Here is a 16414-nt window from a genome sequence, read left to right as displayed (position 1 = left end):
TTCTGATTTCTGAAGAAGGGTCTCGACCCGAAACGTCAGCTTTCCTGCTCCTCTGATGCTGCTTGGTCTGCTGTGTTCCTCCAGCTCTACACCTTGTTATCTCATTCTCCAGCATCAGCAGTTCCTACTATCTCTGGCTTTATTTCTAGTCTCTACTCATTTAGCTAATTCTAGTGGAAGCAGGGGCAGTAACCTTAGTCCCTCAGAGTTACAGGGGGAAATGTATCGCTTGTATTTCTGCTCCTAATTACTTTCCAATACCTCCTGCTGGAATAAGAGTGCAGATGTCAACTGAGGACAGAAACTCATGCCATTCATGCTATAAACCCACTGACTCCCACAGCTACCTGGACTATCCATCCTCACACCCTGCTTCCTGTAAAGACTCCATCCCATTCTCTCAGTTCCTCTGTCTCCATCACATACATTCCAATGAGGCCAACTTTGACAAGGGAGCCTCTGAAATGTTTACCTTCTTCCTCAACTGAGGATTCCCCAGCACCATTGTTGACAGGGCCCTCAATCGGGTCCAACCCAACTCCTGCACTTCTGCCCTCACCCTTTCTCTTCCCTCCCACAGCAGCGATCGGTTCCTCTTGTCCTTATCTACATCCCACCAGCATCCACATCCAGAAGATCATCAGACGCCATTTCCACCACCAGACACATATTCCCCTCCCCTCCCTTGTCTGCCTTCCGCAGGGACCGTTCCCTCCGGGACACCCTGGTCCACACTTCCTTCACCCCCAACACCTCCCCACAGCCCTACGGCACCTTTCCCTGTAACCGGCGAAGGTGCAACACCAGCGCATTTACCTCCTCCCTCCCCAGTATCCAAGGGCCCAAACATACCTTCCAGGTGAAGCAACACTTCACCTGCACTTCCCACAATCTAGTCTATTGCATTCACTGCTCACAATGTGGTCTCCTTTACACTGGGGAAACGAAGTGTAGACTGGGTGATCAGTTCGCAGAACATCTGTGTGCTGCTTGCAATAAAAAGACCCTGAACTACCTGTTGCCTGCCACTTTAACGCACCACCCTGTTCCCTGGCCAACATCTGTGTCTCTGGCTTGCTGCAGTGTTCCAGCGAAGCTCAGCGCAAGCTGGAAGAACACCACCTCATTTTCTGCTTACAGACCGTGCAGCCCTCCGAACTCTATATCGAGTTCAATAATTTTAGGGCCTAAACTGTCCCATGTCCCAGCCCCCTTCCCCACGCACCAGGCCTTGTTATCACACTGCCATTACACACCACCTGTCATTAGTCACTAACAGTCCCCAGCCTGATCGTTATCAACTCCTTTGTCTATCCAACTGCTCTTCTCTCTCTTTAGGCTTCTATCCTATCGTTTACTCCCTACCCCAACCTCTCCTCCTACATTGTGTGAATGTACCTCAAGAAATTGTACCAGACCCTTCTGAAGAGCTAGAGAAATTTAACCTTTTCCCCAATTTCCAAAAATAATTTATTCACCTGTCCCCAGGCACTAACACCAGACAAATATATGGAAATCTCACAGCACAGAACCTTGAGCACAGCAAGAACAAATTGGTGAGCTGCAACGACAGGCCCATGATTTTTCAATGTGCACAGTCCACAACGTGACCCTGTGGTGCATTATTTTCCAAAGTTTTCTTTGCATATCTTCCTAATACCTGAGCATTAATGCCTCAGTAGATTTTGCACTTGCACCTACCCTGTTATTCCTTGAATACATAAAGACAAAAAAAAAACCTGACAAAAATACACTACTTTAAACCAAGGAAGCTGTGTAAAAAGGTGCTGGAATACATTGAGAGTTGTATGTACAATATTGTCTTATTCAAGCAATGGGGGAGGATACTAGACGGTACAGTGCGTGTGTATGTGTTCAGGGCAGTTCTGCTTAGAGTCAATTTCTTTTTTAATTGTTTTTTCCGATTAACCAGACGTAAGCATTCAGGAGAGTTCAGCACAGTACCAAATTCTTGATTGGTTCCTGGGCAAGTGGCTACAGCTTTGCATGTGCAAAGAAAATGTATCTACATCTCTTTGTCTTCTTCCTCTGTGGAGAACTAACATAAAATCTCCTGGTAGCTGGATACACTTACTGCTTTCCTGTAAATGGCTCTCTCTGCAAATTCCTTTGTTGAAACAAAAAAGGGGGAAAAAAAAAATCACCTGTAACGCAGAAAGGGCAAATTCTTAGCCAGTGAATGAAAGATTCAGAATCAGCATTCCCACAACCTCATGTCTTTATCAAAGGATTGAAAGGAACTGAAAGAAAACAACTCATCAATGCTGTGATTCGAATTTGTGAGAGAATTCTGCATTGCTGAAGTTTTTACCCTTCCCCACCTGTAATATTTTTGTTTTGCCTTGTCTTTGTGTGTCTGTTTGTACATGAATTGGAATTTTTAAAGTTTAGATTATAGAGTTAGAAGTTTTATTTTGCAGTTGGTTAAAAACGAGTTGATTACCATAAGCAGTTATTTTCTTGTTTATGGAAAAGCCTGGTCTGCATATGTTTTTAAACCTGAATGAGGGTTAGGTAAAAATTGGACAATTCAGTGGTTTAGTCAAGTTTTCATTTTGGCGATGACTCAGGGAACAGAGGGGCTTGATTTCCAATGCACTATAAAGAACTGATTACTGCTTTATCTGTTTCAGCTTATGATGCTAGTCACAGCATCGCAACAAGGCCTTAGGAGTTTGGTTTTGTGCTATTGAAGTGGATTTCTAAGGGTGTGTTGCTGTGTTCTGAACTTTTGGTACCACTTCCTGCAACACTAAAACAACCAGTTTACTGCTGCAATATGAATTTTTGTAATGTGATTCTTCAGGGCGTTTTTTTGTTGTACTTCATACAAAAAGAAATGACAGATGAAAACAATTATATCATTATCTCATTGAAAACTTTATGTTCCTCTTTTAAGGCCATCAGAAGAAAGATCTTGCCTCAGTACCAGCATCAAACATGCATTATAAAATGATTGTGTTCTGTCTGTATTAAGCAACTGTTATCGCTGTGAAGAAATCCATTTCAGCTATAGGTGCAGATTATGAATTTGTAGACTACAATGGTTAGCCCACAATTAAATTACTTTGTGTAGAATCGATTGTTGCATCCTAAAAATGTATTCTAAAACCATGGAGGACACACAACAGCATAATACGGGGGATTACAAACATTAGTTTAGTGGAGAGGTTACAGATACTGGAAGTATTCCCATAGAGCAGACAAAGCTAAGAAAATTTAATACATTTTAGAATTATAAAATGTGCTTTGGTAAAGTAAGACCACTTCCTGAGTTTGGGGAGTCAGTCACAAAGTTGTCAGTTTAAAATTGTGACTGAAACATCATATAATCATAGAATCCCAACAGAATGGAAGCAGGCCATTTGGCCCATCAAATGTCTTTTATTCATTCACAGGATAAGGGCGTTGATGGCTAGGCCAGTGTTTATTGCCCATCGGGCAGTTATGATTCAACCACATTGCTGTGGGTCTGGAGTCACGTGTAGCCCCGACCAGGTAAGGATGGCAGTTTCCTTCCCTAAAGGGCATTAGTGAACCAGATGGGTTTTTCGGACAATCGGCAATGGATTCATGGTCATCATATTATTGAGTTGTATAAAATCATGAGGGGCATAGATAGGATGAATGCATATAGTCTGTTTCCCAGGGATGGGGAATTGAAAACTAGACGGCATACATTTAAGGTGAGAGGGGAAAGATTTAAGAAGGACCTGAGGAGCAGCTTCTTCACACAGAGATTGGTGCGTATATGGAATAGGCTGTCAGGTTGAGGCAGGTACAATAGCAATATTTAAAAAACATTTGGATAGGTACATGGATGGGAAGGGTTTAAGAGGGATATGGACCAAATGCGGGCAATTGGAATTAGCTGAGTGGGCACCATGGTCAGCGTGGACCAGTTTAGGCCAAAGGGCCTGTTTGCATGCTGTATTACTCTATTCGATTCTTAACTCCAGATATTTATTGAATTCAAATTTCACCAGCTGCCATGACAGGATTTGAACTCAGGTCTCCAGAACATTACTTGGGTCTCTGGATTAACAGTCCAGTGATAATATCTCTCGGCTGTTGCCTCTGACAGTTTGAAGAGCAACCAGCCCCTCTACCCTCCCCCTGTAACCCTGCATTCCTACAGCTAATCCACCTAGCCTGCACATCCCTGGATACTGTGGGCAGTGTAACATGGCCAACCCATCTAACCTGCACAACTTTGGACTGTGGGAGGAAACCGGAGCACCCGGAAGAAACCCACACAGACACTGGGAGAATGTGCCAACTCGACACAGACAGTCGCCCAAGGCTGGAATCGAATCCACGTCCCTGGTGCTGTGAGCCAGCAGTGCTAACCACTGAGCCACCGTGCTCCTCCCCCTGCATATATTTTATGCAGAATTTTTTTAAAGAATGGTTTGCCACATTAAGTGATTACAGTCTGTTAATGGAAAAGTGAAGCAGACAGAAATAGAGACAATGGAGAGTGCAGGATAGTGAGATCAGTTGTGGATTGATCCAACATAAGAGTTGGTACTGATACAATGGACCACATGGTCAGATTCCTTTGGAAATTTATAAGCAGCAATACAAGTAGTCTTTTCCTAACCAAGATACAATGTCCCAGACCAGTTTACAAACCTAGATCAGCTCATCTCAACTTGAACCAGGGAGAGAACCTACAACTAATCTGGTCTGCAAAGTTCAGCAGTGCCCTAGGTAAAATTCAGCACATTCACTCAACAATGAGGAAACAGAGTCTTGTAATTTAGTTGTTAAAGGGAAAGAAGCTGTGGGTTAGCAGTCTAAGCTTACAGTATTTTAAGAGGTGTCCTACATTCTTGATTGTTTGTGTAATGTGTTTCACATGTTTCTGAACAAGAGAAAAATTTCTGCAGAATGAGTGAACATAAAATACTTACTACACTACATTCCATGCGGGCCTTTTGAAAGTCCTCAATGATTAGGAAACTGTATTCAATGGTCTGGCATTATAGCCTGAATCTTGTGTGACATCCTGCTGGCAGAACCACAAGCAGGGTCCCCAGCTGGCAAGGACAAATGGCAGGACCTTGCGGGCAAGATCAGAGGTGTGGCTTTCAACGGACAACCCCCCACCCTCACTATGTTTGGTCCCTTGAATGTGAATGTAAATTGAAATACCACTGACTCCCCAGTTAACAGGCTGCCCCCAATGTTTTACCAGTTAATTAGGCCAACTCTTGTTTGTCCCAAAAACTCTTGTTTTTATCAAGGGCACAAGTGAACCTTGCAGGCCAGGTTAGTAGTAGGTTCTCTCCCCAATTCAAGGTGAGATGAATTGTGATCATTGCAGCCTAGAGAAGAATATGCCCTTAACTGATCATTAATTGACCACTTAAGGGCCTCAATTAGCAGCAGAGGAAGAAGGTCAATTCAGGTCTTCCCAACCAGCCCTTAGCTCGGTGGGGAGGGAAGATGGGAAAATGGTGGGTTGTTGAGTTGTCACCAACCCACTTAAGTTGCCTTCCTCCCTCCAGGCTTACCATCTCATTGACAGGAATTTGTCCTGCCTTACAGTTCTGAGGTACTCCACTGACTAAGGAACTTCCACATCCAGAGATTGTGAAAGGTGAGATTCAACTGCAGATTCTGTCTGTTTAAGGCACTCTCTGTACAGGAGCAATACAATCTGATATTGAGTCCATTGGTTTTTCCAAAATGTTATGGCTTGTATTCACTGCAGTTCAGAAGAATGAGGGAGGATCTGACTGAGGTTGGTGAACGTTGGACAGATGACCCCCTTGTGCGACAATCTCGAACAAGAGGTCACAGATATAGAGCAAGGGGAAGTAGTTTCAAAACTGAGAAGAGGAGAAACTACTTCTCTCAGAGGGTTGTGAATCTGTGGCACTCATTTCACCAGAGTGCAGTGGAGGCAGAATCAATCAACAGATTAAAGAAAGAAATAGACATGTTTCTGATGAAAAGCAGGATAAAGGGAGCAGACAGGCAAGTGGAGTTGGGACCAGGACAAGATCAGCCATTGATCATGTTAACGGCGAATGGCTGAATTGCCTACTCCCACTCCTAGTTCTTATGTTCCTCTGTAGACAGAGCTCTCAAAACATTATTCCCAGCTACTTGCCAGATGTCCTATGTATCTCCAATGTGGACCTCTGTAATTTGTTACAGGTCAATACACTAAATTAATCAGATTACTGAATCTCTTTCTAGGAATAAAGACATTTATTTACTGTGTCCAACAATTCTCATCACTGGTTGAAGTCGAGGGAATTAAGATGACCCAAAGCAGTTAAACCTGCCTGCAGAATGGAGCTAAATACCTGTGAATCTGTCTGAAATGGATTAGCACTTCACCTACTGGCCAAGAAAATTTAGTTGATTATAACATACACCTTCAAAATGATAACATTTAGTCAGTTTCTTCTTGTGGTTAATCAAACTCAGTGCAATACAGACAGGAAATGGCTTTGTAAAATGTCAGACACTCCCAAGTTACAAGCTAACATTTAAAATAAAAGGTTCAGGTGCAACACCGATATCACCCCAATAAAAAGACGCTTTAGCATTTTTGCTTTCATTTTATAACCTGCAGTTCCCAATTATTACACTATTGTTTAGATGCAGCCCATTTAATCTGGTCCATCCCTTCAAATTTAATTCAGAAGAGGTAGATTGTAAGGTTAATTGCTCTTCGTGAAGCAAATTTTCAAGTGCTAATAAATCCCTGGATCCACAGCCGAGAAAGGAATATGAATTTGCTACAGTTCTTTTTCTAAATAACAAGGTACTTAAAAATATAGTAGCTAATATACAGAAAAACTGGATTGTCTATGTAAACAAAGAGCATTCAATGTAATTTTTGGTTATTAAAGTAAGACAACATTAGCACATGCTAAATATTTGTGTCAAAGAATTCCCATTTTCACAACTGAACCATCAAATTCCAAGCAATCAAGCACAGTGAGCATCAATAGTAGACAGACTCAAATAATCAAATTTAGAACAAACGAACCATTGAACAGTACATCAATCTTATATCCTCAGCTTCACCAAAGATAGCAGCATTGGTCTGGATCTTCCAGAATTCCCTAAACTTTAGAACAATCCATGCAGATTGGAAGACAGAAAACGTAAACTCACTTAGAAAAAGGAAGAGAAAAGAAGGAACTGTAGACCAGGTAGCCTGACATATAATGAGAGAAATTGTTAGAATCTATTAGGCACGTGGTAATGTGCTAGGGGTTAAATCTAATTCAACAGTCTTTACAGTAGTAATAACAATGCTTTTATCAGAATTGGATAATTGGCTGGTTAGCTGTTACGATCATGAACCTATCCTCTTTCCTGGCTTCCAAGTGACTAGAACAAGGAAATACTTGAAAACACAGACGACCAAATTAATTCTCAATATCAAAGGCTGATAATGGATATCCCAAAACACATTGCAGCTAATGAAGTCCTTTTGAATTGTAGTCACTGTTCTTATGCAGGAAACATGGCAGCCATTCACACACAGCAAGCTCTTAAATACTGTCGTGTGACACGATAACGTAATATGTTTTTGGGATGTTGATGGAGGGATAAACGTTGACTGGACATTGAGAATAACTTACCCACTATCTTTTGCCAGGGAATCTTTTGCATCCACCTGAGAGGGCAGATGTCATGTCTCACTTAAAGATTTCAGTAAACTATGGCCTCAGAACTGCAGTAGAGTGTCAGCCCTGATTTTGACTGGTGTCAACAGAAGTTTCCCTATTACTGCTGTGGTTGAAGTCACCAATTCAAGCTCAGAAATAATTCTAGGACTTTTCTTGTTCTTAGGGCTCAACCTTGTGATGTAGTACTTTAAATAAAAGGTTCCCGAAGCTGAAATATATGAAAGGGTCTTACCTGCAGTGTCATAAAGAGTCAAAGTAAACTTCTTGTTTCTAACTGTGATATCTTTCACATACTTCTCAAACACGGATGGGGCATATTGCTAAAATCAAAGCATGAATGAAAATAGTAAGATTTCAAAGTGACTAACATACAATTTTGAACACTATTGCTCAATATTAATTAGAGGAAAGTTTCTTTTTAATACCACAATGAGTAAAAATTTAACCATATGCTGAGCCAACAAGTATGAGAAGACAGTACATGGAACCACATGAATCTTTCTAGTTGAACTTTACGTAAATCAAATTGGGAATGGCAGCCATCAGATCACAATTTGTATAATCATACAAATTAGTGTACACAACAGAAGGCACATTTCTACAGAAAAGAAAATAAAGATCATAAAAGCAGAAATAGGCCATTTGGCCCATTGTGTCTACTCTACCATTCAGTGGGATCGTGGCTGATCTGATCATCTTCAACTCTATTTTCCTGTCTTTTCCCAATAGACACTGATTCTGTTACTGAATACAAGTGTATCAATCTCAGTCTTGAAGACAATTAATGGCCTCAACAGTAAAAAATTCCAAAGATTCACCCACAGAAAAAAATGTCCTCATCTCTGCCCTAACTGGATAGCCCCTTATTCTGAGATAACGCTTCTGGTCCAAAACTCTCCCACCTGGGGAAACAAACACTCTGCATCTACCCTATCATGCCCCTAAAAATTTACATGTTTCAAAAAGATCACCTCTCATTCTTTAAACTATAATAGTTACAAGCTCAACCTATTAAGTGCCACTCAACTAGTGCCTTATATATTAGCAAGATATCACTTTATTTACTCCATTCCCTTTTAAGAGATCTCTGTAACTTATCAGCTCTGATCAAATGGCCCAGATCATGACATTTTCATTTCTGGATGCCACTTTCTGTTCTTCCATTTTCAAATACCTCTGTTTTAATGGAGTCTGTACATGGAATTTTTAGCTTACATCTTAGCACCAACATCTTTTTCCTCATATCCACTGTCTGTTATCAATGGTTCTCAGGCACACAGAGACATAGTTAAAATGAGGTACCTTATCAAATGTTTTCTGGTTACAAGCCTGTGTTTATAGATAGTTCAGAAGAGATTTACCAGCATGTTGCCAGGAATGGAAGATTTGAGTTATAAAGAAAAGCAAAATAGGCTGGAACTTTTCTTCATTGGAGCATAGGAGGTTGAGAGGTGACCTTATAGGTGTTTATAAATTAATGAGAGGTATAGATAAGATTAATGGTAGTTGTCTTTTCCCTAGGATGGGGGATTTCAAGACTAGGGGCACATTTTTAAAAGGTGACAGGAGAGAAAGTTAGAAAAGATGTGAAGGGCAATTTTTTTTTTTAAACACAGAGGGTGGTTTCACGTGTGGAATGAACTTCCTGAGGAAGTGGTGGTTGCGGGCATAGTTACAATGTTTAAAAGACAATTAGGGGAGTACATGAACAGGAAAGCTTTTGAGAGATATGGGTCGGGAGCAGGCAAATGGGACTGGTTTAGTTTGGGATGATGGTCGGCGTGGACTGTTTGGATCGAAGGGTCTGTTTCCATGCTGTATGACTCTTATAAAGGCTGTCATTCCATTTAACTTCCATATTAACTGAACTTGGATGCTAGTTTTGTTCTGCTTTATGGACAAGGACTCCCAAATCCCTCCACGCTGCAGTTTTCTGCAGTCTTTCTCTACTTGAATAATATTCTGCTCTTCTTGCCAAAATTGCATAATCTCTCATTTTCCCACATTATATTCAGCGTCATCCTAGCCTTTATTAGCTGAGGCGCAGAGCTGAAGAGTGAATAAGTTACACTGGGACTGTATAAAACATTGGTAAGGCCATAGCTAGGGTATGGTGGACAGTTCTGGAATCCACATTATAGAAGGCATGTGATTACACTGGAGATGGTGCAGAGGAGATTTATCAGGATGTTGCCTGGGCTGGAGAGCTTTAGTTATGAAGAGAGACTGGATAGATTGGGATTGTTTTTCTTGGAGAAGAGGAGACTGAGGGGTGCATATTTGAGATGTACAAAATTATGAGCAGCAGAACAGGAAGGAACTGTTCCCCTTGGTTTCCCCTAGTTTTGCATCATCTGCAAACCCGGCAGAAGTACATTCACTTCCCTCATCCAAGTCATTAATATATATAGTAAATAATTGCGGCCTCAACCCTGATCACTGTGACATTTCTACTAGTTACACTAGCTCTGGATGAAGGAACTGAAGGCACTGTTGCTAAGTTTGTAGATGACACAAAGATGGGTGGAGGCCCAGGTAATGTTAATAAAATGGGGAGGCTGCAGAAGAGTAGGCAAAGAAGTGGCAGATCGAATACAATGTGGGAAAGTGTCGGCGAGATAGAGAGGCATGTGAAAGAGATGGGGGAGTTACATTGTTCATTAGAGAGAATATCACAGCTGTACTGAGGGAGGACACATTGGAGGGCTCATCAGTGAGGCCACATGGGTGGAGCTCAGGAACAGGAAAGGTGCAATCACTTTGGTGGGGTTGTACTATAGTCCTCCCAACAGTCAGGTGTCTTTTCCTTAGGATGGTGGATTTCAAGATTAGGGGGCACATTTTTAAGGTGAGCAGAGAGGTTTAAAAAAGACATAAAGGGCAAATTTTTTACACAGAAGGTGATTCGCGAGTGGAATGAACTTCCTGAGGAAGTAGTGGATATGGGTACAATTATAATGTTTAAAAGACATTCAGATAAGGACATGAATAGGAAAGATTTGGAGGGATATGGGCCAGGAGCAGGCAGGTGGGACTAGTTTAGTTTGGGATCATGTTCGGCATGGACTGGTTGGACTGAAGGGTCTGTTTCTGAGCTACATGACTTGGTGTGGACAGATTATGGAAAAATGTAAAAACAAGTATTGTTGTAGTGGAGGATTTTAAGTTACACTACATTGACTGGGATTCCCTTAGTTCCAGGGGAATTTGTAAGTGCATCCAGGATGGTTTCTTGAAGCAATATGTTAATAGTCCAACTCAGGAAGGGGCATTACTGGACCTGGTATTTCAGGAACAGTGATCATAACTTCATAAATTTATAGTTACTTATGGATAAGGATAAGAGTAGTCCTCAGGTGAAAGTACTAAACTAGGGAAGGCTAACTATGACAATATTAGGCAGGAACAATGGAATGTTGACTGGGGGCAGCTGTTTGAGGGTAAATCCACATCTATCCTGTTGGAATCTTTTAAAAGCCAGTTGATTAGAGTTCAGGACAGGCATGTTCTTGTGAAAATTATGGATAAGGATGTAAAGATCTGTGAACATTGGATAACAAGAGAAATTGTGAGCTTAGAAAGAAAAAAGGAAGCATAAACGCAGTATGAAAAGCATTAGACAAGTCCCCAGGACCTGATGGGATCTGTCCCAGAATACTGAGGGAGGAGAGGGAGTAGAATTGCTGAGTCCTTGTACAAAATCTTAGCATCCTCTTTAGTCATGAGCAAGGTCCCAACGTTAAGAAGGGCAACAGGGATAACCCAGGAAATTACAGGCCCATGAGCCTCAAGTCTGTGGTAGGGAAATTATTGGAGAAGATTCTTAGAAACAGGATTCACTCACATTTGAAATACATGAACTTATTAGCAATAGGCAGCATGGCTTTGTGTGGGGGGAGGTAGTGTCTCACAAAAGATCTGGGAGCAGCTGAACTGTTTGACATCTCAACAGTGATGAAATTGTTCCACTGAAAAATCTACTGGAAGGTGTAAACTTAAGTTTCAAATGACAAGAAGTAACATTTGACACTTGTGCCTTTCTTCCACTGCAAAAAGCATAGCAGTCCAATATCTATATTTGTAGGTAAAGTACCATAGTCCCAGAGGAACATAGGGGTAACTCTCCATAGTGTACCACCCAAGTACTGAGTCTTCCACGTGGGCCTTGACAGTAAGAAGTGCTCGATTGCTGCAATAGTTTGAGGAAGGGTGGGGGGAACCACAGGCAAACTCAATTATTTCACACGCTATGTTCTTTTTTAAAAGCATAATCTGTGGTGAGAAATAAATACGTCATTTGTTGAAGATTGCCACATTTTGCTAGCAATTTGTACAGCTCTGTCATTGGCCTCACACTAACCAAACTTGTTATGAATTTTTGTTAAGAAATTTATTAGGATTTAAACAAACAAAGATTTACATTCACAAAGCAGCTTTCTTAACTTCTTGAAATCTTAAGTTACTTTACAGCAGTTAAGGACTTTTTGAGTCTGTTTCCCCTGACGCTGTATGACCCTTCAGTCCAACCAGTCCATGCTGAACATAATCTCAGACCAAACTAGTACCACCTGCCTGGTCCTGGTCCACATCCCTCCAAACCTTTCCTATTCGTGTATATATCCAAATATCTTTTAAACGTTGTAATTGTACCCTCATCCACCACTTCCTCAGGAAGTTCATTCCACACGCGAACGAGCCTCTGTAAAAAATTTGTCCCTTATGTTTTTTTCTAAATCTTTCTCCTCTCACCTTAAAACTGTGTCCTTCTGGTCTTGAAATTCCCCACCCTAGGGAAAAGACACCTGCCATTCACCTTATCTATGCCCCTCATGATTTTATAAACCTCTATAAAAGTCACCCCTCAACCTCCTATGCTCCAGTGAAAAGGTTCCAGCCTTTCTTTATAACCCAAGCCCTCTATTCCCAGCAACATCCTAGTAAATCTTTTCTGAACCCTTTCCAGCTTAATATCCTTCCTATAACAGGGCAACCAGAACTGCACATATTACTCCAGAAGAGGCCTCACAAACATCCTGCACAACCTCAACATGATATCCCAACTCCTATCCTCAAAACGTCTGAGCAATGTTGGAAATGTAGCAGCCAATTTGCACAAAGCAATCTCCGACAAGCAACAATATGATAAAGTCCAGATTTTTTTAATGTTTATTGAGGGATAAGTAATGGCCAGAAAGCCAAAGAAGAACTCCCTTGTTTTTCTTCCAAATAGTGCCACAGGATCTTTTACATCCACCTTAGAAGAAAGATGATGTCTCGGTTTAACATTTCATCTGCAAGATGGCACTTCCAAAAGTGCAGCATTCCTTCCCTCCTGTAGTGGAGTGAGAGTCTTGACTTTAGTCTTCAAATTCTGGATTTGCACTGTAAGTTAGGAGTGCTATTTCATGGCGTAGGGACTCTGCTCATGGGGTGATGAATGGTTACTCTGCTTTTGATTAGCATGTCAGTTTGCTCCATCAACAAAGGCCCAGAAAGGGGACAAATCGCGAGTCTCACTTCTGGAGATGGTAAATTAGTCCAAGCCTTTGTAAAACACTTAATTTCACATGCTTTCTTAGCTTTTTTAATATTTTCTCATAATCCACTCTTTCTTTCTTATATTAAAACAGAAATTGCTAGAGAAACTCAGTAGGTCTGGCAGAATCTGTGCAAAGAGAAAGAGTTAATGTTTCAATTCCAGTATGACTTCTTCAGAACCCTCCTTCTTTCCATAGATGCTGCCAGACCTGACAAATTTCTCTGGCACTTTCTGTTTTTACTTCCGATTTCCAGCATTTGTGATGTAGTTTGCTTTTATTTCAATCTTTCTTTCTGTATCCAATTTGACTTTAATTGGGGGTTAAGGACATATTGAGATCCCTGAAGCCCCAGTAATTCACCATACAGTTACACATTTCCATTTTAAGGAATTTGCTCTGCAAAAGTAATTGGAGTAGAAAAGGTGAGGGAACACAACTCCCACGTGATCTCCCACTACAACATATTCCAGGCTGTTAAACTATTTGTATTGGATTAACAGTTTTATTACCCATTCAAATGGTAAACCCTCCATTGTTATCTCTATATTGCACCTTTGGCATTCATGGTATGCCAAGACTTTTTGGACAGCTGCCAAAATGATATTGGAGTCTATGCTGGAAAAAAAAACTAGAATAACTCCAGTTGAAAGAATCCAATAAACAGCATCCAATCTTGAGAGTCACAAAAAAAACCCCACTTTGTATAATGAAATAACAAGGTGTAGAGCTGGATGAACACAGCAGGCCAAGCAGCATCAGAGGAGCAGGAAAGCTGACGTTTCTAGTGTGGACCCTTCTTCAGAAATAGAGAAGGGGAAGGGGATTCTGAAATAAATAGAGAGAGGGGAGGCAGATGAAAGATGGAGAAACAAGCAGATAGGTGGAGAGGAGACAGACAGGTCAAGGAGGTGGAGATGGAGCCAGCAAAGGTGAGTGTAGGTGGGGAGGTAGGGTGGGGGTAGGTCAGTCCAGGGAAGATGGACAGGTCAAGGAGGTGGGGATGAGGCTGATAGGTAGGAGGTAGGAGGTAGGTGGTGTGGATAGGTGGGAGAAAGGATGGACCGGTTAGGGAGGCGGGGACGAGCTGGGCTGGTTTTGGGATGCGGTCGGGGGTGGTTAGATTTTGCAGCTTGTGAAGGCCACATTGATACCATTGGGCTGCAGGGTTCCCAAGCGAAATATGAGGTGCTGTTCTTGCAACTTCGGGTGGCATCGTTGTGGCACTGGAGGCGGCCCAGGATGGACATGTCCTCCAAGGAGTCCACTTTGTCTATATTATTCATCCAACACGTTATCTAGTTTGCACTGTTCACGCTCATAAAGATTCCACTCAGGGAAAGGTGAGAATATAGTCTCAATCTGTTCTGTAGATAGCTTCAGTAACATTGCTTACCAGCGTTTTCCCATGAGCAAATATAGGCATTTTAAAAAAAAAACTTTAAAAAAAATCTTCTACCATCAGGCACTTCCTCCTAAAAGGGAGAAGCTCCTTTAGTTATGCTTAGCCTATTTATATTGCAGTATGTTTAGTAAGTAACAACAAAAGTATAATAGACACATTTACACTATCAACATGTACAGTGATCCCCACAACAATATTTTTGGGTCAGCAGACTAGCGAACAGTGCGAATGAGGCCACCTAGAATTTCTTGTAAATTTGATTCAGGCCCGATCGTTAAGTTTCGTTATGATATCCCTGCTCTTTTTTCCCCTTCCCTCCTTCCCGCATTTCATTTTCACATTCACCGCAGCCTATCTTTTTCTGAGTCCCAGACCGTTGCAGGGAGATACTAAATGCTGATCCATCAATATCACAGAAGGTGACACAATTACGCAGCGTGGCCATGCCCTCGTCTATACACCACAGATAAAATTAACAGCTTTATATCGCTGGAACACTTAACTGTTCTCTGTCCCTCTTACAACCTTGCAAGGATATACTCTATATAAAGAAGATACTATAGGTTTTGCTTCTATGATGAATGTATGACGGTAATTCCAATTTTTTAGGAACAGCATTCTGCCAAATTACGCCACTTTAAATGAAGAATATATTTACTCCAAGTAGCAAATCCAATTGTACAGACGGTGAGTCTAAATAGAAATTGGACTCTCGCAGCTAAACTCTGAACACGCTACATTCGTTTTTTTTAAAATGGGCGTTATCGTTATGTTCATTCAACTTACTTCTGGGAAGTCTCCTTTGGCAAACACCATAAGTAGCGAGGTCTTCCCACAGCCACCATCTCCCACTATCACAATTTTCAGTTCTTTTCCATCCGCGCCGGCAGCTTTAAGATTATGACCATTTTCCATAGCCATCTTATTTGATGACTGATTCTCTAAAGATAAGATTCAGTTTTTTCCCCTTCCCCTTAGTTCACAGTTATGTCCTAGAAACGTGACATTTGGCGAGGCATCTGCTGATGGTACCGGGCTGCTGTACGATCACCTCAACTCTCCGCCGGAAAAACGCTGGCTTCCTGATTGCATTAGTTTATCCGCTCTTAGAAGAACCCGTGCGTCCGTCTCGTTTCAACAGCGAGCATTTTGGGGCGATGTGAGGCAGCCTTGCCCTTAACTGTCCGGAAGGACGTTGATCTGAGTGTCTGGGGAGGTGTTCACGGATCAGGAGGACACTCCTGTTCAGCAGACACGCCTCCCAACTGGGCAGCCTCACGTCAACCCGTGAGCGTTCACTTCTCGTTCTGAGTGAGCCCAGGCCGTGGCACTTGATTTCGGAAAGACTGGGAGCAGTCACATCCTTACCTGGATTGCAGCAAGCACCAATGTTCGCTAAACTATTCATTTTTCCCCCCTGCCATCGCTCGGGATTGAGAATCATTTCCTGCTACTCAGGGTCTCCGAGACGGCTGATAAACCCCATTGTGCTGGAAGAGTTGGGTTCTTCCAGAGGTTTGTTTCCCGCTCCCAGTGTTCCTTCTTCATTTCTGGGAGAAATCCCTTGATGTGTTCGTCGTGTTACCGAATGAGCCTTCCCCGTTTTGGTGGGTCACCGCTCACAGTGGGGTTCCCAACCTTTAGGACTGGCCGGGAATCTCCAGCAAATGTGTGCAACACTGGAAACAAAACGAAAACAAGCACGGGGTCATTTAGAACGGGATTTGTTTTTCTGTTGTTTCGCGGTGGACTCTTTCCGTGCCGTTTTTTTTTTAAAGGTTTGATTCTTT

The 16414-nt window shown here is 41.9% G+C and overlaps 1 protein-coding gene across 2 annotated transcripts in view; it reads right to left on the bottom strand.

The window, feature by feature from the left end:
• The window catches only part of rhof (ras homolog family member F), a 52780-nt gene that overhangs the window by 16262 nt on the left and 20104 nt on the right, over positions 1–16414 (bottom strand). For both annotated transcript variants that reach the window (XM_048611412.1, XM_020511271.2), the window contains 2 exons: positions 15411–16303; positions 7915–8002 (listed from right to left, as the gene is read on the bottom strand). In XM_048611412.1, the coding sequence (XP_048467369.1) occupies positions 7915–8002; positions 15411–15545 (223 nt within the window). In that variant the 5' untranslated portion in view covers positions 15546–16303. The remainder of the gene's footprint in view (positions 1–7914; positions 8003–15410; positions 16304–16414) is intronic.

The sequence above is a fragment of the Rhincodon typus genome, chromosome 24 (genome assembly GCF_021869965.1).
Source record: "Rhincodon typus isolate 14 chromosome 24, sRhiTyp1.1, whole genome shotgun sequence".
NCBI lineage: Eukaryota > Metazoa > Chordata > Chondrichthyes > Orectolobiformes > Rhincodontidae > Rhincodon > Rhincodon typus.
The sequence above is the reverse complement of the archived record's forward strand: the minus strand, read 5'-3'. Positions and strand labels throughout refer to the sequence as shown.